Source organism: Diuraphis noxia, unplaced genomic scaffold, assembly GCF_037042655.1.
Source record: "Diuraphis noxia isolate RWA-SAM2 unplaced genomic scaffold, SU_Dnox_SAM2 contig0003, whole genome shotgun sequence".
In the NCBI taxonomy this organism is placed as follows: Eukaryota; Metazoa; Arthropoda; class Insecta; order Hemiptera; family Aphididae; genus Diuraphis; species Diuraphis noxia.
In genome coordinates this window covers 24,275,438-24,303,143 of record NW_028301713.1, presented here as the reverse complement: position 1 = coordinate 24,303,143, position 27,706 = coordinate 24,275,438, and the positions used below count along the sequence as shown (strand labels likewise).

The window sequence follows — 27,706 nt, the reverse complement described above, 5'->3', positions numbered from 1 at the left end:
TGTGAGTTATTTAAGGGTAACCTAACCAACGTTGTAATAAACGTCTCAGTTCGAAAGTACTAGTTGGCTAAACCCTGACAAACGGCAAACCACGAACTCTGTAAGCACGGATTCAACCGGGCTTACAACAAAATTGGTGTCAGGTGTGGGGTTTGTCACTCGTCAAGGAGCCAATCAACTAGAACAACTCCGGACTACACGATAGCCAAGCGGTCAACTCTTCCGAGCGATCAATCAATTCAAGCGACCAAGCAGCCAAGCAGCCAAGCAGTCGATTGACCAAGCAGCCAAGCAGCCAAGCAGTCACGTGATTTGGTCTACTCAACAAGGGGTACTTCAGTATGCAGACTCGGTGCCCATCGCCCAAGATGAAGACAACGTTACTGTGAGTCGTTGTAACTAAAATTATACGCAAACGTGGTGGTAATAACTTAAGGAACAAACATTTTAATAATTTAAATATTATAATATTAATATCAATTTTATTTTATATAACACCACACGTTCTTTATTTTTGCAAAAAAAAATGTTATATATATACGTCTGTTATATTCACGAGTAAATTAATTCGTGGAATAACACAGGACATATACATAGATATTCTTAACATTTGTTTTTTTTTCTATATATATATATATATAAAATTGCGGATGTAAGCATTATAACCGGTGTCGTGATATAAATGTAAATATATATATATATATATATATATATGCTCATACGTGGGAGCGTGCGAATTTAGACATATACATTATAACATATATACGCATACCGTGTATAGTATAGTGGGCTGGTCGTTCCATACGGCAATAATACCTAACGGCTTAAATAATCAGGAGAGGTGAATGTCGGCGGAGGACTCCAACGACGAATACCTTCCGGGCGCTGCTTATGATAGTGACGACAGTAGAGTAGGGGCAGATTCTAGACCTAGGCCTTTTGTTACGAACCGTCCTCGCACTAGAGCATTCGTCAGCAAAAATACCGACGTACCATCAGCGGTGCAAAGCGTAGGAACCAACACCGCGCGCCCCCCATCAGTTGCCACTAACGACACATTCGACGACGTCGTAGCAGCCGCCGCCGCCGCGGTATCCGGCACTACTGACCTACATATCAACCCACGCGCCGACGAGTTTACGTTAACACACACACACGCGCGCAACGACGCGCAGACGTCCGATACTAGCACTAACGCGATAAATACCGGTAATACCTCTAATATGGCTTTAGCACTGGGGGAAGCTCTCCGTCTAATCCCGTGCTTCGACGGCACAGTGCCGTCGGATATTTTCCCCTTCATCAGCGCATGCGAAATCGCCTTGACCAGTGTCGCTGACGGTTGCAGACCGATCTTACTGAGCGCCATAAAAACCAAACTACGCGGGAACGCTTATGCGATCACGCAGTACCGGGACGTTGAGCGATGGGAATCACTTAAAACCTTACTAGAGGAAGAATTCTGCGCTCAACGGACCGCTACGCATGTGCAACTTGAATTGAACGCAACGCGACAGCGAGAGGGAGATACGGTCAGCAGCTACTCGACGCGGATACAAACATTGTTCCATGAACTATGTAATGCAAGTGTGGTAGGAAAAACGGCCGCTGAAGCCGTAATTATCCGCGAACACATAAAGGGGCAAACGTTAGCCATATTCATTGAGGGACTAAGGCAACCCATGAAAACGATAATTAAAGCAGGTAAACCGGCATCGTTGGAAATGGCAATAAAGGAGAGTATGGAGGAAGAACGATTGTATAAATCCGACAAGGAGTCGCAACGATTTTTCTCCAACTCTAAACCAGGAGGAAAGACCCGATACTGTAACCGATGTAAAACTAACACTCACCATACAGAAAATTGTCGTTTTATTAAAGGCACACAGACGGGAAAATCCAACCATTCGACCCATACACAAGCGAAGCCTGAAACGGTATCCCCCACGGGAGGGGGAGAAAGAAAAAAAAAATCCTATTGCAATTTTTGCAAGATTCCGGGTCATGACATAATAGAATGTCGCAAAAAGAAGAGGCAAGAGGGACAAAGTACATCAACGGGCACGTCGGGAAACGACGGGCGCTCGTCTGTGAAGGGCGAACAGACGGTGCGCAACCTCAAGCTCACGGCAGTGGCAAAGGAATCTACGTCATCTCAATCGGACTCGTAGACAACCACGCCAAAATGGACATTCCCCAATGCCACCAAGGGTCAGCAAACTTACTATTAGACACGGGGGCTGACCTAAACTTAATAAAACTGGACACCTTGTCTGACAATGTAAAGGTGAATACTGACCGGACCTATAGCCTCCAAGGTATTCATAAAACACCGGTCGCCACGATGGGATCCGTCCTGCTGGACATCCACATCGGAAATTCTACACAGCCTACCGAATTCCAGGTGATACCAATGGCTTTCCCGATACCACAGGACGGGATCATGGGACGACCACTTCTGGAACAACTAAAGGCTGTAATCGACTGCAATCAGGGAACATTGACGTGGGATATTTCCAACAACGAGATAACGGTACCACCGCGCAGCCAGGTAGTAATACCAGTCTGTACCACGAACGTCGTCGGAGACAACCGAGACGTTCTGATTCATTCACAACAGCTCGCAGAGGACCTATTCTGTGGGAATGTGTTGGATACTGTACAAAACGGACAGGTACGGATATGCATAGCTAACTCGAGAGAGGTGCCAATACAAATGGAACCACCTCACTTGAACGAGCTATCACACCAGCTGCTCGACGAGGCGCAAGCTAAGACTATATTCAGCATACAAAGGGCCGATAACCGACAGAACAGAATCAATCTGTTACAAAAAACACTACGATTAGACCACGCCAACAAGGAAGAAAGGAAGTCTGTAGAAAACATCTGTAACGAATATGCGGACATTTTTCATCTCGAAGGTGACACCATCTCGTGCACGGATGCCGTGCAACATGAGATTAAAATACCACAGGGCGTACAGCCGGTTCACCAAAGACCTTACCGTCTTCCCTACTCGCAGCAATCAGAAATAAACAAACAAGTAAACGAGCTCTTACAAGATGGAGTAATCACCACGAGTGACAGTCCCTGGAATGCACCTCTCTTGATCGTACCAAAAAAGGTCAACGCTACGGGAGAACAAAAATACCGAGTGGTCGTGGACTATAGAAAGCTCAACAGCATCACCATCGGCGACGCGTTCCCAATGCCCAACATCAACGAAATATTAGATCAACTAGGTAGAGCAAAGTATTTCAGCTGCCTAGATATGGCAAGTGGTTATCACCAGGTACCACTACACCCTAAGGACCAAGAGAAGACTGCCTTCAGTACCAACCAAGGACATTTTCAGTTTCAAAGAATGTCTTTTGGACTAAAGGGGGCACCTTCGACGTTCCAACGTCTCGTCAACAGAGTACTAATGGGTATAAATGGTTTCCGGGCCTTCGTATATCTGGATGACGTGATAGTGATAGCTTCATCCATCCAAGAACACGAAGAGCGGCTTAGGGAGGTATTTGACCGTCTGAGGCAATATAATCTCAAGTTGCAGCCGAGCAAGTGCGAATTTATGCGACGGGAAGTAAATTACCTAGGGCACATTATATCTGAGGAGGGCATAAAACCAGACCCTAAAAAGACATCGTGTTTGACTAACTTTCCAGTGCCACGCAACCCGAGGGAGGTTAAATCCTTCCTGGGACTCGCGGGTTACTATCGAAAGTTCGTCAAAGATTTCAGTCAAATATCCAAACCACTCACCACGCTTCTCAAGAAAGAAGCGAGGTTTGAGTGGACGGACATGTGCCAACACTCCTTTGAGACGCTTAAGGGGGCCCTTACCACGGAACCAATACTACAACACCCGGATTTCTCTCAGCCATTCCTGATTACCACCGATGCGTCAAATTCGGCTATTGGGGCCGTTTTGTCGCAAGGACGAGTGGGATCGGATTTGCCAATATCGTATATATCAAGAACACTTAACAAAGCGGAGGTAAACTATAACACTACAGAAAAGGAATTGCTGGCCATTGTGTGGGCCGTAAAACAATTCAGACATTACGTGTTCGGGCACAAGTTCTATATCATCACTGACCACCGACCGTTAACCTGGTTATTTTCAGTGGCCGACCCAGGCGCGAGACTCATACGCTGGAGACTCAAGCTAGAGGAACATGACTACGAAATAATTTATAAACCGGGAGTTCTCAATACCAACGCCGATGGGGCGCTGGAACGCAGTCATAGGACGCTGGCAGAATACTTACGTCACTATGTGGACAAGAACCTTCAGGACTGGGACGAGTACATTCCTTTTGCGATGTTTGTCTACAACACTACGCCACATTCAACAACGGAACGTCAACCATACGAACTTCTTTACGGCAAGCCGGCCGAAGTTCCGAATTCTCATTCGCGCACAGAAGAAGTACGGTACAACTACGACGATTACTGCTACGAACTGAAACAACGTCTGCAACGCGCACACGACACGGCACGTGACACTATCGTGAAGAAGAAGGAAAAATCTAAGGCACTTTACGACCGGAATGCAAAACCAATTACGGTGCATGTTGGGGACAAGGTGTTAACAAAATGGCATGCGAAGAAGGGCAAACTCAGCGCCAACTGGCAAGGCCCATTCGAGGTAGTCGGACGTACGAATACCGAAAACATAATAATAAAGAAGGGACGTCGGGAAGTGAAGACGCACATTAATGATGTCAAACTTTTCCACGAATAAAAAAAAAAAAAACAAAAAAAAAATCGCGATACTAATCTTAATTCTTCATTATAGAAGAATATATATATAATAAAAAATATATATAATAAAATATAATAAAATATATATAACATATATAATAAAAATACACATATATAATAAACATATAAAATAACATAAACATATATAATAAAAAATACCATAATGATTCCCACGCGAAAATTTAAATCAAAAGTCTTCATTGATTTTTTCCCTTATATTCCTTTAGATGTAATTCCAATTAATTTTAATAATATCTGAAGCGTTGAAAGACGACATATCTCGAATAATAAGGGCATTCAGTATAATTTTAAGAATTTAGCTAGGGACGCGGAAGATTTAAAATCCTTACAGGAACAGATAAACGCCGAGCTAAATAGTAATAATAATCAACAAAGGCACACTTATACCACGACAACGGTGATTATAATTGTAATAATAATAATTCTAATTATATTAGTTATATTATATTCATTGTATAGAAAATTAAGTACATTAAAAAACAAGTGGAAACCCGGGGGCACCGGAAGTCCTAACGTCTTATCTTCAACAGCAAGCACCAATACAGAGGCAGAGCCTATAGCTTGCACAAAAACAGGCGTAAGGGCGAAAAGCCTATTGCCCGAAATAATTTAAAAATAGGAAGCCCATAGGACAATAGGGCTTTCGTTTAGCCCCGGGGGTGTTGTGAACCCCTGCACGCGCCGCACGGTTATGCTCACTCAGCATATTGGGTGTGAGCGGACGTATGGGTTCACACGACCGTCAGTCTGTATTACGTAGAGCTACGAGATTGTCTATAATTTGATTTGTTTATTATAACGTGTACAATAAAAAACCAGTAGTTAGAACTAACAGTTAAGTGTGAGTTATTTAAGGGTAACCTAACCAACGTTGTAATAAACGTCTCAGTTCGAAAGTACTAGTTGGCTAAACCCTGACAAACGGCAAACCACGAACTCTGTAAGCACGGATTCAACCGGGCTTACAACAAAATACATCAATTTAAAGAACTTAGTAAATATTTTCCTAAAAAATATTTAAATTTAATAACTAGGAAGTTAGCTTATCCTTACGAGTATATGGATTCTGAAGAAAAATTTAATGAAACATGTTTACCACCTATAGAAAATTTTTATAGTTCTCTCACTGATAAAAATATAACCAAAGAGGAATATGAAAACTCACAAAAAATTTGGAAATTATTTAATATACAAAATCTTCGTGAATTCATCAGATTATATAATAAGATCGATGTTTTACTATTAACAGATATAATAGAAAAGTTTAGATACATTTCTTTAAAAAATTATAAATTAGATCCTCTGTGGTATTACACAACACCAGGATTTGCGTGGGATAGCATGTTGACAAAAATCAAACTAGATTTATTAACAGATATCGATCAAATATTGATGTTTGAATCCGGAATAAGAGGGGGTTTATCTCAATGTAGTCAAAGATATTCTAAAGCAAATAATAAATATATGGGAAAAAAGTTTAATACTCTTAAGGAATCAATATTCTTACAATACTTGGATGCAAATTATCTTTATGGATGGGCAATGAGTAAATATTTACCTACTGGAGATTTCAAATGGATTGATAATCTGAATAATTTTGATGTAATGAATATTTCTGATGAATCACCTAAAGGTTATATTTTAGAAGTTGATTTATCTTATCCTAAAGAACTTCATGATCTACATTCAGATTTCCCTTTAGCGCCAGAAAGACATTTTGATGGTGAACAACTCCCAAAATTATTAACAACTTTGTATGATAAGACAAAATATATAATACATTATGAAACATTAAAATTATATATTAAATTAGGTTTAAAGATAGAAAAAATTCATAGAGTGTTAGAATTTAGTCAATCTCCTTGGTTAAAAGTTTATATTAATTTCAATACTAATCTTAAATCAAAAGCCAAGAATGAGTTTGAAAAAGAATATTTCAAATTAATGAACAATAGTGTTTATGGACGTACTATGATGAATGTTAGAAATCACGTTGATATAAGATTATGTTCTAATGTGTCAAAACTAGACAAATTAATTGCGAGACCAAATTTTGATAGAAGGACAATTTTTACAGAAAATTTAGCTGCAATCCATATGAAAAGAACACAAATAACTTTCAAACAACCAATTTATATAGGAATGTGTGTTTTAGATTTATCTAAATTATTAATGTATGATTTTTATTATAATACACTAAAGAAAAAATATGGAAATAGAGTTAGATTTTTATATACTGATACAGACTCATTAATAATAGAAATAAAAACTGATGATTTCTATCAGGATATGAAAATTAATTTAGATCATTTTGATACATCTGATTATCCAAAAGATAATATTTATGATCTACCTTTAATTAACAAAAAAGTTTTAGGTAAGTTTAAAGATGAGTTGAATGGAAAAATTATGACAGAATTTATAGGTTTAAGATCTAAATTATATTCACATACAATTTTAGATAGTGAAAAAGAAAATAAAAAAGCTAAAGGTGTTAAAAAAAATGTAGTGGAAAATAAAATATGTTTTAATGACTTTAAGAATTGTTTATTTGATAAAACCCCAAAATATGTTAAACAAAATTTATTTAGAACAAAGAAACATGATATTTTTACTGTAGAACAAAACAAAAAAGCTTTAAGTGCTTATGATGATAAAAGATTTGTTTTGGAAAATGGTATTGATACTTTAGCCTGGGGACATCATAAAACAAATATAGATAGAAATAATTTTGTAAACCATCTTAATACATTAATTAAAAACCAAAATAAAAAAGATTGAAAATATAATATAACAAAATATTTCCCCAAAAATATTGCATTTCAATTTTTAATTATTAATATTATAAGTTTTGCGAAAAATATTTTAATAATTATTGCATTTCAATTGTCTGATCTTTTTGCACATTGTTTTCTTTGTGATCTTTTACTGATAGTTTAAGGACTGTGCCAGGAATGGTACATCTATACTACTCAGATGAAGTGGATGGAATTCCAAAAATCAGGGGAGCCTTAGTTTTTTGTTGGAAAATTTATCAATTGCTTATTTTCTAATAAATGGTTTGAATACTTAAGAAAAAGCGAATTTAGTAAACACAATCTTTTGTTCATCATAAAGGTGTATGTGTAAAAACTTTAACATTTAATGGAGCAGCCACCTATATTTCTATGTAAGCTAATTGCATTTAGATTCTTTTAACAATGGTAATATTTAATTTATTGTATTGCATTCATCATATAGCTCATTCATATTTAAAGAAAAATTATTTTCTAAGCTAAGCTCACTTATAAAATTTAACCAATTTAAGTCTGAGAAAGTAATTAACAGAATTGTTAAAAAAGTTTAAAAAAACATTAGTACCTAAGTAATTTTTTGTTTATGAACGTTTCAATAAGTTGATTTGTTTGTAAGCCAAAAAGTTTATCTTTGATTTGTATATCTAAAGATATTTTTAGTGACTTCATCAAATCATAAAATACCATAACTGATATTCTATTTCCTTGTAATTTATTAATGCATTCATCGAATAAGGGTAATATATGACTTAAAAAGAAGAAGCATATCTCTATGTCAGTATTGATTGTTACTTGATTATCACTAAATAGTTTCTTTAATATTAAAGGAGGGCATATTTCCAAATACAAGAAATAGGATTTTATTGGTTCCCAATTTCAAAAAATATTTTCTATGGTGGAAGTATAAATAAGAATATCAGATAGTCACACTCGTGACTAGACGCATACTATAAAAATATGTTATATAATATATAAATAAAGTATTTTGGCGTACTTTATTTAAACTATTTAGTATAAAGAACAAAAATGAAAAAAACAGAACAATACTTGGAAAAATAGTACGGGTGACAACCCTGGCTTGTTTAGGGGCAAACCTTACCATTCCTTGCATTAAATCACATTTTACTCACCCAGAAACAACAGAGAAAATGCATATTTTTTTTAGATCCTGCACATGTATTGAAACTTTGTAGAAACACTTTAGGTGACTGTAGTGTGATATATGATAAAAGTAGTCAGTTATGGGATTATTTTAAAGAACTTGATTCCACTCAAAACAAAACGGGCCTTCATTGTGGAACAAAAATTAGATCAAGACACATCAATTATTAAAAAGAAAAGATGAAAATTAAATTAGCATGTCAAACTTTTAGTTCCAGTGTTGCCAATGCATTTTTGTATTGTTCAGATGTATTAAAACTTGAAGCTTTTAAAAATGTAAAAGTAAGAATAATTTTTTGTAAAAATATTAACAGTTTGAGAACGTTTCAATCACATACATGCGAGTGAAATCAAATTTAAAAAATATGGTGGCTGACAAGAAGGTTACTGATTTCCGTGAGATGGACAGACACACCAAATTACCTCCAATAAGCCTACCACCGTTCAGTGGAAAATTGGAGAAATAGTTTAGTTTTAAAGACTTGTTTGGAGCCATCATACATAATAATGTAAGCATTGAAAACTTACAAAAGATGCATTATCTAAAGTGTAGCTTAACGGGACAAGCAGCATCAGTCATATCATCAATGTCATCTGACGCTCGTAGTTATACAGACACTTGGAATCTAATTAAAGGTCGGTTTGACAATAACCATCTGGCGTTTTAAATACATTTACACTGCTTGTTTACACAACCAGTGATAGAGACTGAAGTACCGAATATGTTAAAAACGTTGATTGATACAACTAATAATCATGTAAAATCGTTGAAGACATTAGGACGCCATGTTGAACATTGGGATGACGTATTAGTATATATAATGATTAAATAACTTAATTAAATATTAGTTAATCATGGTATATATGGTGTCGACTAAACTGCCACCCGACATACGTAAGACTTGGGAAATTGAGTCTGCAGCACAGGTAGATTTCCCAAAGTGAAGTACATTATGTTCATTCATTGAAGGTCGTATACATGCACTGGAGGTCATGCAGTTCAGACAAGGATCTAGTGGTAGATCTAAACAGCCATATTATAGTGGTGGCACAGAAAGGAAGGAACATAAAATGTCAAATTTGCTCATAATCCCACAGCATTTACCAGTGTGAAACGTTTATGAAGGCATCAGTTGGCGAACGACAACTCATTGCAAAAAAAGTACAAAATATATGTTGGAACTGTCTTTGTGTAGGACATACCCGCTCAGTTTGTTCCATGGATAAAGTTTGCAAAATCTGTGACTACATTATTACATAATGTAACAACCAAACAATAGGTGTCTGAAAAAGATACTGGATTTACATAAAAACCACTTTCAATAATGAAACAGTGAGTGCAACAGTAATTACAGATGCCAATGAAGCAATCGTCGCACATGAGATGCCGCGTTCTCAAGCATTGTCATCAGTTAAGTTTAGGTTAGGTAAGGTTAGCTAACCTAACCAGAGCTATTTGGCTCTATTTGTATGCTTCACGCCCAAGGCTGTACATTTGAAGCTAGTATTGATCGTACCACTCCAGATTTCATTGCGGATTTGCGATGTTTCGTCTCACATCGTGGTTATCCATCAACCATTACGAGTGACAGTGGCACTAATTTTGCCAGTGCACTGAACACACTGCACGAAATTCATAAGTTCATGAATATTCCAGAGTCCACTGCACAAATAAATTCTTTTTGCCTGCCACAGAGTATCGACTGGTCATTATTTATTCCCCCAGCCACGTCTTACTTCGAAGGATTATGGAAGGCTAACATTAAGTCATGTTAATCTATTCTGAGGCGAATTACAGGTACTCAGGTGTACACCCAAGAAGAATTGTCCACATTGCTCACACAAATCGATGCCATAATGTATTCCAGATTCCTGAGTGCACTATCTGCTGACAGCAACAATTGCAACGTATTAATATCTGGACACTTTTTAATTTGACGGCCTCTAATCTCTCAGCTAAGTAAAGATTACTTCCCCGCTTCATCCAACAGGCTGACAAGATGGAATCTTCTACAACAACAGCAACAGCGTTTCTGGAAGTTATGGTCTTCGGACTATCTACTAACGCTGCAACACCGCCAGATGCAGTTTCATGTTGGGATCTTTTCGTCATGAAGGATGAGAATATACCATCTAGAATCACGGCAGTACACTTGGGCACGCGATCATTTGGTGCGTGTCGTTACATTCAGCACTCAAAACTCCTCCTACACCAGATCCATTACCTGCAAGCTCATAAGACAACCACTACCATAAGAGTCTGAATGAAAGTTTCCTAAACTCATTATCTAACTATATTAAAGTTAAAATAGAAAATAAATTTGTGCCATTAATAAAATCTGCCAGAAAAACGGGAATTTTAGGTCTGATTGTATGATTACAAAGTGTCAATGAATTTTTTTTTATGTTATAAAAACTGGTACTTTAGATTGTTTTTCTCGCATACAAGATTAGCCATGATCATTTAAAGATCTTATTTTCAAATACACGTTCTATGGTGGGATTCAATAATAATCCCACAGCATCTCAGTTTGAGGCAGTATACAAGCGCCTAATAATTCACACAGAATCAAAAGTTTCAAAAGAAGCTAATTACCAAGTATTGAACTGTACACCAATTTTGACTGTAAGTTCAAATTAAAAAATCGAAAACAAAATTGGAAATATAGATTTAAATGTGCAGAAGATGATGAAGAAACAGATACTTTTGAAAACATAAATTATAATAATAAATTAATGTTAGTTAATGATTTTATTTAATATATTTTGGATTTTATAGTAAGAAAGCTTTACAAACAAATAACTTGTAACATGTCTCTTAAATTATTATCTGATGACAAAATGATTCCAAAACAACTATCTTAATTGGATATTAAAAACAGAAGAGGCTTAACAAAACCAACAAAAGACATTATATAACTGCGTAAAACAGCAAAAATTACATTTCGGACTTTCCAACAAACATTACCTTCAATCAAGTATGCTATTATTGAATACTTAACAATAAAAGCAACTTCAAAATTACAATTTACAAATATTTTTAATGAAATTTCTGAACATATTTTAGATCGCTCAGAATCGTTTTTCGTATACAATGATATAATATCATTGGATTCAAATTTAATTCCATCCATTACAGTAACCCACTTGTAATCTACTGTACAGCAGAGCGACATCCACGACTTACCCGCCTTTTTCGGTTTTTTTTTCTCAATAAATATCGATAAAAATGTATTTGTTGGGTAGAAAAGCTTGAAATTTTAATACAATACTTCTAACACATTGTTACAATAGCAGTTTAAAAATATTAACAATACATGAGCACGATTCTTTTTTTATAAGCATTAAAAGTTCAAATTTTGACTAAATACGTAAAAATTACGACAATGTTCAAATTGTCTTATATAGAAATTCATAAACAATTTTCTTTTTAAATCTAAAAAATGTTTAATAATCTATAATATATTCTAGACAGATAACCTGTCTCCGCTCATAATCGTTTTTCGTATACAATGATATAATATCATTGGATTCAAATTTAATTCCATCCATTACAGTAACCCATTTGTAACCTACTTTTTTTATGTATCTATAAAATAATTATCTTAAAAAACTTAAAATATAGTAGGTATAGTTTTATGGCGTTACTTATATTTTATTTTGTTCGTCTAGTGTTGTAACAATGCGGTACCTAGGTACTGTCTCGCAATAAATTGTTTGAATACGCTTGGTGTCTTGTTTGTTTTTGGTCTCGAAGTATTTTCTAGACTTGTTTATTAAGAGTTCTTTAACAATGTAATCGTAAATAAAATGTATACAATTATTCTAGAATTATATCAGTGCATGTGGCTATAATATGATTGATGTTAAAAATAAGGGAACTAAGAAATAGGTAGTTATCAGTGTCGGATAATAATAACCTGACGAATGTAGCGTTACGTAATTTAATAGGTAATCATTATTTCCAAGTAATGAAAATGCGATGTAAATTATCTACATTTTAAAAGTAATTTCTATAATATTAATATTAATATTTTTAGTTTTAATTTTTTAATTCGAGAATATTTATTTTTGATGGTAAAATGGAAATATATTATTTATCCATAAAAATATTATAATCTGTAATGTTATTGTTATTATTTATTTCATTACTTACGCCCAATCATCTACAGATTTTGTTGATGATTTATTAAATAAATTATCTAAAAAACCATTATAGAACGTTGATCCATTGATTGGACGCTTTAAATTATAAATAACATATTTTATTGTGTGTATACACTTTTAGAAACTTGGAAGATGGAATAAACGATTGAAAGTTAGTTCTAGTTAATGAACAGAAAAATTAACAAGAGTTTTTGAAAAACATTTTGCACAAAACTAGAGATTCAAATTGATTTTCGGATAGATAAGTAAAACCACAAGCTAATATAGTAATATATATGTTTTAGTAAATTGGAAAATTTCTTTATGTAAATCAGTGTATCTGTAAACAATTTTAAAGCTATGTTTACAATTATATTCATCATTTTTTCACAAAACATAATTATAAACATAACTTTCAATTGTTTACAAACACATAGAGTAACTTACAGAATAATTGAAAAAAAGGTAAGAAATAATCTTCTAATAATGTTGGTTTCATTGAAAAAATATGTGGTAATACCTAAAACGTATTATTGCCATTTTTTTTTTTTTTTAATCAAATTATACGTTATATAATAATCTATCCTAACCTAACCTAACGCAATATATATATATATATATATACGATTATTTTACCATAAATGCCCTATCACTAGGTAAACCTAGGTTTTACTAATTAATGCTAGGTTTTACTGTTTGTACTCAGTAAATGCTGAAATTTTCAATTTTATTCGGGCCTTTACTAAACACATTATGTACATCCTACGATATACAAATTGACTTAGTAAAAGTTGTTCAATACACGACACACAACATCTAAGTGATAAGCTGCGTAAAAATTATAATAATATATTATTATAAAACAAACTACTAACAATTATTAAAATTGTTATACAAAATAAAAATGCACTTAAAATGTCATAATAGTACAACATGTGCAAATAAATAATTGTTTCTAACAACCCACCAATTTTACTAATTCTTATGAAAAAATAAAAAATAATTCTGTTTTTAAATGCATTTTTATTTTGTATAAAAATTTAAATAACTGTCAGTTTGGTTTAATAATTTTTATGCAGCTTATCGCTCAAACGTTATGTGTCGTGTATTGATCAGCTTTTACAAAGTCAATTTGTATATTCTAGGATGTACACAATGAGTTTAGTAAATGCCCGAATAAAATTAAGAATTTCAGCATTTACTGAGTACAAATAATAAAACCTAGATTTACCAAGTGATCAAGCATTTACAGTACCTAACATATATATAAAAATAAAAATGTGCTGGTGAGAGCCAATTGCTCGTTTTGACACAATAGATAGACTTTATTAAATGTCTCTAATTTTTAAACAAACGGAGCTAAACGTGATTTTCTAAGCGTAAATTTAACATGTTACGGCATTACGCACTTGTAAGACGGAGACAGCAAAAAGTATGCTTGTAGCGTCCTTCTAGTTGAAAAAAATTCAGATTATATTTATTCGAATTCTACAGATATTTACTTAATCTTATATATTTAATATCCATAATTTTAGTAATTTTTCATAGTTGCTATAGGTAATACACTTGACTATGTTGCATAGGCGTAGAATGGTGGTGGTTAAGGGGGCTAAAGCCACCATCCAGAATTAAGCCCGCCCCCCCCCGACATTTTTTTAGCCCCTTGTGTGAAAACTATACTCAACGAACTAAATTTGAGTTTACAAGGGCCATATGCCCATATACTAATATTTTTACATAAAACAATAAAATAGAAGTATCTCTTAACAAAATCAAACTTAGAGAAAAAAATGTACAACAGCTTACGTTTGATATGTTCCCATCTTTTTTTTATGAATGGTGGAAGAAAAAATAATAAATGAAATGCAAAATATTATTGCGATTCATTTATTAAAACTAAAAGAAAAATGTCTTAAATATTTTGATCCAACGAAAGATATTCGTCTAATCAATTTATGGGTTATTAATCCGTTTATAAAATCAGAAAAAAATAAATTATTATCATTAAATGAAGTAAAATTAAATGAGTTGTATCCAGACAAATGGTTGGAACAAATTATTAATAGTAATAAAAACATAAGTACATTTTGGATCAAAAAATAATATGAGTATCTTCAAGATACTATCCTGCATTAACAAAAAAAGCTTTAAAAAAGTTACTTCCTTTTTCAACGACATACTTATGCGAAGCAATATTTTCTTCTATGACTACAATTAAAAATTAAATCGAGAAATCGGCTGGATATATTACCAACAATGAGAATAAGTCTATCCAAATCTGTTGAGCCAAAGATTGACAAAATTATTTCAAATCAACAATAGCAAAAGCGTCTTTAAATTTAAAAAAAAATTTTTAAAACATGCTTTTCTTAATTCTACTTAATACATGAACTAAAAAGTTGAAAATAAACTTACTTTTAAAACAATTTCTTAATGAAACTTCAAGGTTATCAAGATATTACTAAATGTGTATCTAAAATGTATTTGTTGAAAAATTTTTAAAACTTGTGAATTACAAAAAACGAAAAGCATGGGGCACTTATGATAACTCCTATGTAAAGTCACTCTACAACTGAATCATTAGATACTCTTTATGATAAGTATTTTAAAGATTATTGATCATACTTCCAATTTTGTAAGAGATATTCTTGACTCATAGGAGCCCCATGCTTTTTGTTTTTTGTAATTCACAAGTTTTAAAATTTTTGCAACAAATACATTTTAGATACACTTTTAGTAATATCTTGATAACCTTGAAGTTTCATTAAGAAATTGTTTTAAAAGTAAGTTTATTTTCAACTTTTTAGTTCATGTATTAAAAAGAATTTTTTTTTTATTTTTTACTTTTTAGTGATAACAATTAATTAGAAATAAAGGATTTTTTGAAAGCATAGTGTTTTTTATTTACGGTACATTCTAATATGCATAGACGCATAGTATAAATAGTATAAATTAGTATAAATTAGCTTATTAAATTTTTTTTTTCATAGTAAGTAAATATATAAGACTATATTAAAATTATTTCATTTTTCTCATTCTTTCCATTTCTTCGAGGGCGTCAATATTGCATGGTGTTCTTCCCATCAGCTTTGGTCAGTCTAAATGTTCAATTCTGAGGCCTTGCAAGGATTTCACTCTGCTAAGAGTAACGTAAGCTTGTCCTTTTGCAAAGAGCCTTGGTCCAAGATAAACGACAGCATGATCGACGGTGGAGCCCTGTAACTTGTGTGCGGTTACTGCCCATGACAAAGTTACTGGCAACATTCTACACTCAGCAGTACCATAACTGCGCATCGCAGGAAACTGAATAGTTATGGCTCGATTTTATGGATACCATCTCTTCCAAAGTCGATCCGAATTGATGTTGGTATATATTCATCATAAAGTTGATCTCTAGCAAAATTAGGCCAGTTAATCTCTTTGATATTTCCTATTGCACCATTTACAAGTCCTTGAGTTACATTTAAGTTGGTTCTAAGCATAACTTTAGCTCCAACGAAAATTGCAATTTCCTTTGGCAAACCTCCAGTTTTGTCATTATCTTTAGGAATAATAGAGTCAATGATAATGTCATTCTCAAGTTTTCTCGTCGAATCCATTTATAGAATAATATTAATAATATAAATATATTATATATTAATACTCGTATATTAATCATATTAATTAAATAATTTTTAAAACTTGTGAATTACAAAAAACGAAAAGCATGGGGCTCCTATGAGTCAAGAATATCTCTTACAAAATTGGAAGTATGATCAATAATCTTTAAAATACTTATCATAAAGTTTATCTAATGATTCAGTTGTTAAGTGACTTTACATAGTTATCATAAGTGCTATTTAATTAATGGGGCACTTATGATAACTATGTAAAGTCACTCTATATATTTATTATATACTCTATAACAGTCTAATTAACTACGATAATACCCGCTTCATGTGTTGACCTTGGCAGCATTTCCGGTAATTGCTCACTGAACTCAAAAATGTCTTGTGCAAAAAGAACTGCCTGGCCTTTGAAACCCCACTGTCCATATAAGCCATCAAACTTAATAATTTTAACAAATGGTATTATTCTCGACAGTAATCGTTGTTCTGCCTGTGAAAGAAGGAGGATTTCATTTGGTATAATGCCAGGATCAAGTTTATTCAAAAATGCTTTTGGAGGTGCAGTAGTTTTTCGACTAGACAGATGAGTTTTGCAGCGAGGACAAAGTAAGAGTTTTTTTTTTTTTAAGTAATACATTTGGCAAATAAGTAGATTTAGAATTAGAAAATTTTAATGTTGAAACCTGATTTGGGTAGCATCGTTTATGTACAAACTTGTTAATTGCATTTTCAAACTCTTTTTCGCTAGCTGAACGTTCCTGCCGCTGTCTGCGTATATTTTCCATATGGACTTCTCGATCTTGGGGAGTCTGTGCTGCACAACGTTGTAAATACCATTCATGTTCCGCTTGCTTCCGGGCTTCTTTCTGAGGAGGTGTTTCTACGTCCCGTTGTTGAATCCTGTTTTCGCGTTGTTGTAAAAGGCGTTTATTTTTTATTGATGACGTCTCTTTAGCTCTTAAATTTGTTTGGGCTTGACGATTTTTGTCTAATCTTGCACGTTTCAGCTTCTGAGTCCTCGTTAGCCTTGGTTTCTTGATACTTTAGATGAGCTCCTTCAAGGCGCCTTTTTCGTTAAGTTGCGGTCTCTTTATTTCTCATGTTTAAAGAATTAATAAAGGGTGTTTCATAAAGAACACAATTTTTAATTTTAAATTATTTCATTTTTTTAATTTTTTTTATTTTTTATTGTATAGCGCTCCATGACGACAAATAAACAAATTTACTATTTCTAAGCAAAATCACTAAAAACCTTAACGTTCATAGATGACAAAAATAAAAAGAATAGTGCCACCAATCTAATAATTAAATTTTTTTTTTTAATTTTTCGAGAATTGACAACGGGGTCATGTATTGTAACCGACCCTAGACCTCCATACAAAATTTGAGCCTCCTAGGTCATGTAGAAGTGATTTAAATTGAACTCGCAAGATTTGATGACAGCAGAAATGAATGAAACATTGTGAGTTAAAGAAAAGCATGTACAAAAATATTCAAATGTATATAATATGCTTTTTTTTTTGTAAAATATATACACAAATAAATACAATAATAACAGTTTGTTTAATTGTTTAATGCTCACATTACAAAAGGGTCGTTAGACATCTTGGTGACATTATATGGGGTTGCGAACTCAAAAAGGTTGAGAACCGCTGATTTAAACGATTGCTTTTTTGGGCAAATACACTAAGAAACTTTTCTAATTTAATATTATTAGCTAAGTCCCTTTCAATATGAAAGTAATAATAGATTTGAAAATCTATTGTTAGTTATTTCGAAACTATTTGTTTATTCGCTACATTACTGAAAATGATCTCTCGCATATGGACGTATAAAACTGTAAACTTTAACACAAGGGGCTACCAAATGTCGGGGGGGGGGGGGCGGGCTTAATAGAATTCTGGATGGTGGCTATAGCCCCCTTAACCCCCACCATTCTACGCCTATGCAACATAGTCAAGTGTATTACCTATATCAAGTATGAAAAATTACTAAAATTATGGATACGTTCAGACATTAAATATATAAGATTAAGTAAATATCTGTAAAATTCGAATAAATATAATCTGAATTTTTTCCACCTAAGAGGACGCTACAAACATACTTTTTACAGTCTCCGCCGTAACATATTATATTTACGCTTAGCAAATCACCTTTAGCTCCGTTTGTTTAAAAATTAGAGAAATTTAATTAAGTCTATCTATTGTGTCAAAACGAGCTATTGGCTCTCACCAGCACGTTTATATATATATATGTATATGAATATTGCGTATAACTTAATTTTTAAAAAAATGGCAATACCACGTTTTAGGTTTTAACTACATATTTTTTCAATGAAACCAAACATTCTTAGAAGATTATTACTTACCTTTTTTTCAAATATTCTGTAAGTGACTCAATGTATCTGTAAACAATTAAAAGTTATGTTTAACAATTATATTATGTGGAAAAATATGAATATAATTGTAAACATAGCTTTAAAAATATTTACAGATACAGTGAATTACTTAAAGAAAAATTTTCCAATTTATATAAGAAAATACATTAACGAGTGGTTTTATTAAACTGATCAAAAAATTCATCTGAAGCTTTAGTTTTGTACATCATTTTATTCAAAAACTCTTGTTTATTTTTCTGTTCGTTAGCTAGAACTAAGTTGAAATCTTTTAGTCCATCTTCCAAGTTTCTAAAAAATATATATATACACACAATAGAATATATTATTTATAATTTAAAGCGTCCAATCAAATGTTCTACAATGGTGTTTTAGATAATTTAATCAATAAAATCATCATCAAAATCTGTAAACCATTAGGTATAAGTAATGAAATAAATAATAACAACTTTAAGTTAGTTAAACTATATTTTTCTGAAATATATTAGAAGATGTGGTAATGAGGAGTCAAGAACTCAAGACCATGAATTAAAAAATACATGAAGTATTCAAATATGCGGAAAAAGTATGTGAAGGCAGAGGTTAAAGTGGGGAAAAATTCCAGAGGGGACTAATGTCTCTATAAAGTTTTAAGCGTTCCATATATAATTTTAGGTATAATGTCTAATGTATAAAATCCTAATTTGTTAAAGGGGACGCTTTTTAACCGCCGTCAGAGGTAATAGGACTGAGTCCTCCTGCGTCCCCCCCACTTTAACCCCTGTCTACAAACAAGATGTAGGTATTTAAATAAATAATAATGCACAGTTAAATATAATATATACCTATGGTTTGAATAATATGTTAAAGATGATTATTATATAATATTCTGTGAATATATTATATATATAATTAATTTTTAGATAATACCGCGTTTTAGATTATAATAGATGTAGGTATGGATAAACCATATCTTTACATTTTAACATAAAAAATAAATATTCTCGAAACAGTATATTATTATTTACCTCTTTTTCTTTTGCATTTCTCGATCACTGAGTACGCTGAATCTGGCCTGATTATTTATAAGTTCTGCCCAATTTTTTTCTTGTTTTTTGTATGCGTCTTTTCGCTTCTAAAATAGATGAACTGTTAAAAATATGATAATTACAACATGCATAGTTAAACTTATTAAACTTTGTCTCACTCAGAGTAAGTCAATTATTAAAATATAAAAAAATGATGAGTCATAATTGTTTAAAAAAAAATTAATGTCATTCAAATTCGAAAGTAAAAAAGAGGTGATGAGTGCGTTTCTAAAAAAATGTGTTTTGTTGCACATGCGTAAAAATAGGTGTAATATTATGTTTTTATGCAGTGGAAAAACCCAATGATATGCAAGGTCATGTGTTCGAAAAATTTTGTATGAACTTTATTATTCATATTGTATACTATTTAGGATTTTCCGCCAAAAAAAACTGCATACGGATGAAGCCGAGTTATTAAGCAACTATTATTATAAAATCAATAATATTATGTTGATTATTAGTGATTTTAATCTATTCTTGATATTGTACAAAGCTGTAGACCTTAAGTTCTGCTCTTTGATTAGCTTGTTCGTCGTAAATTGCTTGTTTCATGGCCGGCGTTAATCCTTTGTAGTTCGACGTTGATATTTTTCCTGGCCCTAAAGCACTGTTAAATCCGAGTTCGGGATTTTCCGTTAAAAAGTCTCCTGTGATCGCGTTGTACACTTCTGCCATTTTGTCTTCGTTGCTTTCGGCTAACATAATACTTTTATTCATTTTTTGCTCAGACGCCTAAATTTGAACAAAATGTAATTGTTTCGTATTATTTTGTCTGTCGATAAGTCAGTTTTTGCCTTGCCAGACTTCTGGAAAAAAACTGAGACAACTCAAAATGTATCATTTTTGAGGAAACCCTATTTGAAGTTTAAATCTAAGACATTATATTAAAGAGTTTTCTACACAGGAAATAAAAACTCAAATACATGCAAACATATTTTTCAAATACTATGATTTATGAATTAATACATTCATAAACCCAATAAGTTAGAATTTTGGTATTTTAAAATTTTTTTAAGTACCTAAACGCAAGACAGAGTGATATATTTTGTGTTGTGAAAATAAAACATTAATTGTATCTATAACATATAAATTATGCAAGTCAAGCATATTTCATATTGCAGTTGCAATATCAGGCATTATAAAATGCAATACCCCCACAACACTCAAAATACATTGTTGTTTCGCATTCCAACATTCGATATTATCACGAGTTAATTAATTTTTATTTATGTTACAAAAACGCCAAAAATTGAGATATAGCAGCTTGAATATTGACTTCAATTATTAATTTGATAAATTAAATTATAGGTTTAAGGTACTGTCATAAAGTATATTATATGGCTCCCTTGCTATGGAAATAAGCTAAAAATGATACAGTTCAATACTGACACATATTTTTAGTGGCTGAATGAAAAATGAATAATGATAGGTATTGAATGTAGAGGTTTACATACCTATAGAGATAGAAAGCCATTTTTTTTTTTTTTACTATTCGTAAGCGATCGTAACTCAACATTTATGAATTTGTCTTGTTTTAATGATGAGTAATTCGTTGTTGAACTTGAACAACACTTACTAGAGCTTGGTTGTATCGGTAATTTGCTTCTATCAATTTTTTTCTACACTCATTTTCCAGCGATGCAAGTGCTAATGCTCGCTGAACTGTCGAGTGTTCGGTTTCTTGCCACGTACGTTCGACGTTTTTATTCTCTTCTCGAGTCTTATTTTTTTCACGTATTTGCATTTCTAACCACACACGCTGCTGTTTTATTTGTTCAGCTTTTTGTTCTTTCGCCATGCCCTCTTCGCCTTCAAATCTTAAAAATAAAAATTGTTGTCCTAAATACTAAAATATCAACTTTTTTTGTATCTTTATATATATTTAATATATGTTATGTACCGTTGAACTGATGATAATGTAATTCTTGGGTCATCGTCACCAATGCGATTTTGCTGAGTTTTTCTACATTGTAGTGGGTCGTATATGTCGTACTCCCTTCGTGTTTCAGGGGCTTGATATTTTTTCCTGAACTCTAAAATCTCAAGATCTATTTTCTTTTGTTTCTAAACATATGATTATAAAAAACTTATATATAACCAACTACCAAGTACTCGAATGCATTATTGATGTAACTATATAAATAGTCTAATAATAATTAAAATTATGATCTATAAATTAATTTCATTTTTCCAGCACCCACCAATTATTATTTATTTATTTGCAAACAATGTTAGTAACTGTGGCTTAGTTATAAATTAGTGTACGACGAGTGTAATAATTTGGGGGCAGTATGAAAAATTTACCTGAAAATCGTTTCACATTTGGGCACAAAACTGTGTAGCGTAACTGTTACAATTCCATTTTTTACTTTATTTCTAATATAAAAATACTTACTGAATCCAATCATTTATTTGTATCTAGCAATACCTATATATTTTTCATATAAACCGAAAATTTTCTAACTATTGTACACTATTCGAAAAAGAAAATAACAAAAGAAGAGAAACTAAAAAAAGAATTAAAATGTATACAAAAATGTTTCAAAACTTACTTAAAAGAAAGAAAATACATTAAATTACATAGAAAAATAATAAAATATGGAATAAATAAAAAATACATACAAAAATCAGTACAAAGTATTGTCGTTTTAATAAAATTAACTAGTTCCATAAAAATAAGTGAAATAGATTTAAAATGTTAGAAAATATATACAAATCAAATTGAATATTTTGGGAAGACTATAGGTATTGAGGTCATTGAGGATATCTCTTCGTGTTGACTTTTGGTTAATTATAATAGGCTTGGAATTAGTATAGTAAGCAAATAATATATAGAAATAAATATATAATATGCTCTAACGTTCCATTAAAAAGAGAAATATTACGCCTAAACATTGTGTGGATTCACACACAAAAGTGTTCTATTATGGATGAATGCGAATGCGAAATGCACTCAAACATGTTGTGCACAAATTCGTCCTCTATTTCTGAATTTCTTAGCTATTATTCTTGATCTAGTTCTGCCAGCAAATAAACGTTTATTCGATTTTCTGCACAACTTTATGGTTGTGTAGATAATAGATTAAAGTATAACCATGGTTTGAAATTTTGAACATAAAACGTTATTTTTAGACTTGTTTACTGTCAAGCTAGCTACCACACATAGGTATTTGGGTAGATCAGTGCCGGCGCGAGGGGTGTGCAGAGAGTGAAATCGCACAGGGCCTCGCGATTTTATGGCTTAGGAGTTAGGGGTGCCTATGAAAATTTTAAAATAATGTAAAACGTTGATATAATAATATATTTCGTGAAAATCATAAAATCTTCGGCACCTAATGAATAAAGGTACAGTCATGAAATACGAATTTGTTGTTGTGTTATATCTCAGGGGTGTATTTGGACTTACTTCTAAGGAGGGGGGGGGGGACTCATTTTTTTCATTAATTGAAGCTCAAATTTTACAAGTAAAAATGCGTGGTCGTGAAATAGATATAATTATAATATACTATACAGTAATAACGGCATTAACTACGATTTATGATATAACAACTATCTTAAATCATGTTATTATGTGATAATAAAATAATTATAATAATAATAATAAAACTCTGTGGATATTGTGTATAAGTATCTGGTCTTCCAAATAAATAATTATTATACGATATCAAATAATATTATGTAATAATCTTTTCAATGTTGCCAAAACATACTACTACCTACACATTATTTTCGTAATTGTTAAAATAAGTACTTTTTTCAATTTTTGCAAATTAACATACCTATTAATATCATAGGTATAACTAGTATCCTGTTAATATATTTTATCAAAAAGATTTTTAAAGAATTAACAAACAAAGTTTACTACTATATATATTTATTAAATCACAAAATCAAGATATTTCAATATTATGTTTTACTGGAATTTTTCTTATCACTAATTCGTATTTTATAACAAACATTTTTGGAGAAAATCAAAATTGTTAACTCAATATTCGTTATAAAATTATCCATATTAAAAAATTTTAACTGTGTATTTCACATATGATAATCGATTCCTTAAATACGGATTCAGGGGGGGGGCGATCGCCCCCTTCGCCCCCCCCCCCTAAAATACACCACTGTTATATCTTATTATCTCATATTATAATTTATAACCGTTAATTTTATTATATACAAATGCATGGTTGACTGAAATCGTAGTAAAAACAAACCTGTAGTCATTATGATAGAGTCTATAATATCGATGTACCCGTGGGCTGTGACCGGTTGATGGTAGGTAAATAAAATAGTTCATAATTCCTACAATTGGATTTTCCAGTAATATTAACTATTAAAATCCTTCTAATTTAGTATAATACCCATATGGCCATATATAATAATGTTATGATAGTTTTTATTTCTTTTTCCTGTGAATGGTAGAATTAAGTGACCATATTTTATTATTTGTACGAATGCTTGACACTAGTTAAGAGTCGACGGACGACAGTTTTTGTCGTTGCCGTATTCACATAACAACTAAGAAACATTGGTGAATCTTATTTCTTATTTAATAATAATAAAAAAAGTAATAAATAACATCCGGATTAATAAATAATATATAAATAATATTAATTAGGTAATAATATTACCTTCATTACGTAGGTAATTAAATACTGTGATAAAGTAGATAGTGTTAAAATAAGAAGTAATAAATAAAAATAATGTTTGTAATTTTGTTTATAAAAATTCTAAGTATGGGTGCCTATCGGGTATGTGCGTTGAGATATTTGATTAGCAAACTACATACCTGCTTACTACTAAAATTCATAATTATACTAGCTTAATTATTTATTTACCAATGAAATATGATAATTTGGATTTAGGTGCGAGGCCTCGCGTTTATAATTTGCACAGGGCCTCGCAAATCATACCACCGGCACTGTGGGTAGTAACACAATACATTGGTATGGCTACCAAAAAAAATTATGGTATATAAGTAGGTGGTATATGATAAATATATTTTTTTTTAAATCCACACCTACTATTATTATTTATTATATCATATTATTTTAAGGATTTTAGTGACAGTTTTTTTAATTTTCCGTGATTCGATGAAATTTGAAAATTATTTTTATATTTTAGTTGCTATAAATATCTATATAGGGGCATGGGAGTTATATGATGCATATTACATCAACAAAAATTACTTTTACGATTAAATATAGAATCACGGTAGTAATAACTATATCTATCGCATATAAAATTATTATACAGGTGATTTATCAAGTATTGTCACCTCCATTTGTTCCTTTAATAATGAATATATTCAAATCCTGATTTTGTTGTTTTTAAATACAATCAAAGACTTTTTTTTAATTTTAATTTAAGAAAAAAATCATATAAATGTGCTCCTGTTTGTTTGTATACATTTTTTTTGAAAATAGGAAGTTAATAGATTCATATTGCATTGTTTTTTTTTTTATGTACAGTCAAAACTCTTTATAACGAATCTGAAGGGACCAAGAGATTTCTTTCGTCATAGAGAGTGTTCGTAATAGAGAGGGTTTAAAAAAAAAAACAAAATTTTAATTATTTATGTATATGTGTATAATGATAGACATTACGTCGATAATAAAATGAACATTGTACCTATTAAATATCGATAATAACGATATTAAAAGTAAATAATGAAAGATTGTAATCGTTCTTGGAAATGTCGGCATTATTGCCGATTATTTTTATAGTTTATATATGTAATAGATACGATAACACGTAAATTACTAAATTGTATTATGAAACATAAAATATTGTTTCGTTATTGAGAGTGACTAATACGTATAGATCATGAATTGTCTAATGGGTTATATAGCAAACCAACCATTATTATGTAATGTTTACGTTATATAGAGTTTTTCGTTGTAAAAAGTTTCGTTATAAAGAGTTTTCACTGTATTTATAAAATAATTATCTTAAAAGACTTAAAATATAGTATAGTGCTATGGCGTTACTTTTTTATTTTGTTCATCTAGTTGTAACGATACAGAACAGTCTTGTAATAACTTATTTGAATACGCTTGTTGTTTTGCTTGTTCTTGGTCTCGAAGTATTTTCTTTTCTTGGACTTGTTTGTCAAGGGCATCTTTATCAATCTAATCGTAAATAAAATGTATACAATATTATTCAAAAATTAAATCAGTGCAAGTGGCATATTGATGATAAAAATAAGGAACTAAGAAATAGGTATAGATATCAGTGTTGGATAATAACGAATAAAGAAAATACCGTTACGTAATTTCATAATAATTATTTTCAAGTAGCAAAAATGCAATGTACCTACTTTTTATACATAATTTATATAGTATATAAAAACTAAAGTTTCGACGTTTTTAGTACCTATTGCGAATTGAAAAATAATGATAATATTAAATAAAATATTTCTAATATGGGTATTAAATATTTATACCATTATAATATATATAATTTTAACTCACCGCAATCCATATTTAAACGATTTTTACACGTCTAGGTTGTACATTTATTATTTAATTTGATTTCTTTAGATATGAAAATATGTACAAAGAATGTTTCCTATGAATATCTATAATGTGGACGGGTTAGCCTGACTCATTAAAAATCTAATGATCACTTATTAATCTGAATCTTTTTTTATATAGCATAAACTTGTATATATCACAGTGTACAGAATAGATTAATATTATAACATATTATTATTGTTTATATTATCGTCTTCATCTGGAAGTAATATTTTGTTACACTTACTGAAATTGGTGAAAAAACGAAATTATGTTTAATTATTTATTAAATTAAGGTATATGTAAATAGTAAATACCTATATAAAAATATAATATGTAATTGTTTGATGTTAATTATTGCAGACTGAAGTGAGACAATAAACAGTTTCCATTTAAATGCCTTATATCTACAAAAAAAAATCTAGTTATTGTAAGGAATGATATATTTTCAGCTTTGGTAAATGATGGGGTGTAATTTTAATATTTTCCCCGGTCGTAAAATATCTTAGTTCCACATCTGAGCTAACCTAACACCGATACCTATTATTATATTATAATATAGTACATTTGTAACTTACACCAATAGTTCTAGTAGTTGAATTGAAAATTCGTTTTTTTCGTTCTTCGTCAAAAAGTCTTGCTCTCACATATTTAGCCACTTCTGCATGATCTTTCGCCAATGGTTTTCCTATATATGCCATATTTTTAATATTATATTTTCGATGGATACTGTGAGAGTATTTTTCCAATACTAATAGTTCGTTTTATTATTGAACAAAATACGAAGTATAAGTAGGTATTTCGTTGGTACACAAATACGACGACGACGACACAACGCGTCGACTTGGCAACACGAAAACATAGGCACTTATATCGAGTTAACTTCGACATAGCAACAAATCACATGTTTAATATTATTTAAATTTAGATGATAATGTTGATAAAATTATAACTATTGTAAAAAAATATTTAAAAAAAACATCATCACCGGTGTTGAAACTTATCTAGATGAAAATTTCATTATCTATCATCTTATCTAGATTAAAATCTACTTGTCATCTATTTTTTATGTTAGTTGAAAACTTCAATTATCTATATTAATTTATCTTGATAATTCTTATGTATAGATATTTATTTAATCTTTATTCTATCTATTTATGTGTAAAAATAAATTTCTGTCTATTTTTCCTTTATGCATTCCTTAAGGTCTGGACCGATTGCGACGAAA

At 31.6% G+C, this 27,706-nt stretch overlaps 1 protein-coding gene across 2 annotated transcripts in view; it reads right to left on the bottom strand.

The window, feature by feature from the left end:
- LOC107165815 (RIB43A-like with coiled-coils protein 2) overlaps nucleotides 1-27,266 on the bottom strand; it is a 41,601-nt gene extending 14,335 nt beyond the window's left edge. The window contains exons 1-7 of one of the 2 annotated variants that reach the window (XM_089222448.1): nucleotides 27,057-27,266; nucleotides 25,954-26,094; nucleotides 21,867-22,030; nucleotides 21,543-21,783; nucleotides 20,468-20,698; nucleotides 19,907-20,013; nucleotides 19,049-19,190 (exon numbers count right to left, since the gene is read on the bottom strand). In XM_089222448.1, coding sequence (XP_089078574.1) covers nucleotides 19,049-19,190; nucleotides 19,907-20,013; nucleotides 20,468-20,698; nucleotides 21,543-21,783; nucleotides 21,867-22,030; nucleotides 25,954-26,094; nucleotides 27,057-27,179 — 1,149 coding nt within the window. In that variant the 5' untranslated portion in view covers nucleotides 27,180-27,266. Of the gene's footprint in view, nucleotides 1-19,048; nucleotides 19,191-19,906; nucleotides 20,014-20,467; nucleotides 20,699-21,542; nucleotides 21,784-21,866; nucleotides 22,031-25,953; nucleotides 26,095-27,056 lie in introns of those variants that run through there. The other variant, XM_089222449.1, reaches the window with a different exon arrangement.
- Nucleotides 27,267-27,706: the final 440 nt, after the last annotated feature.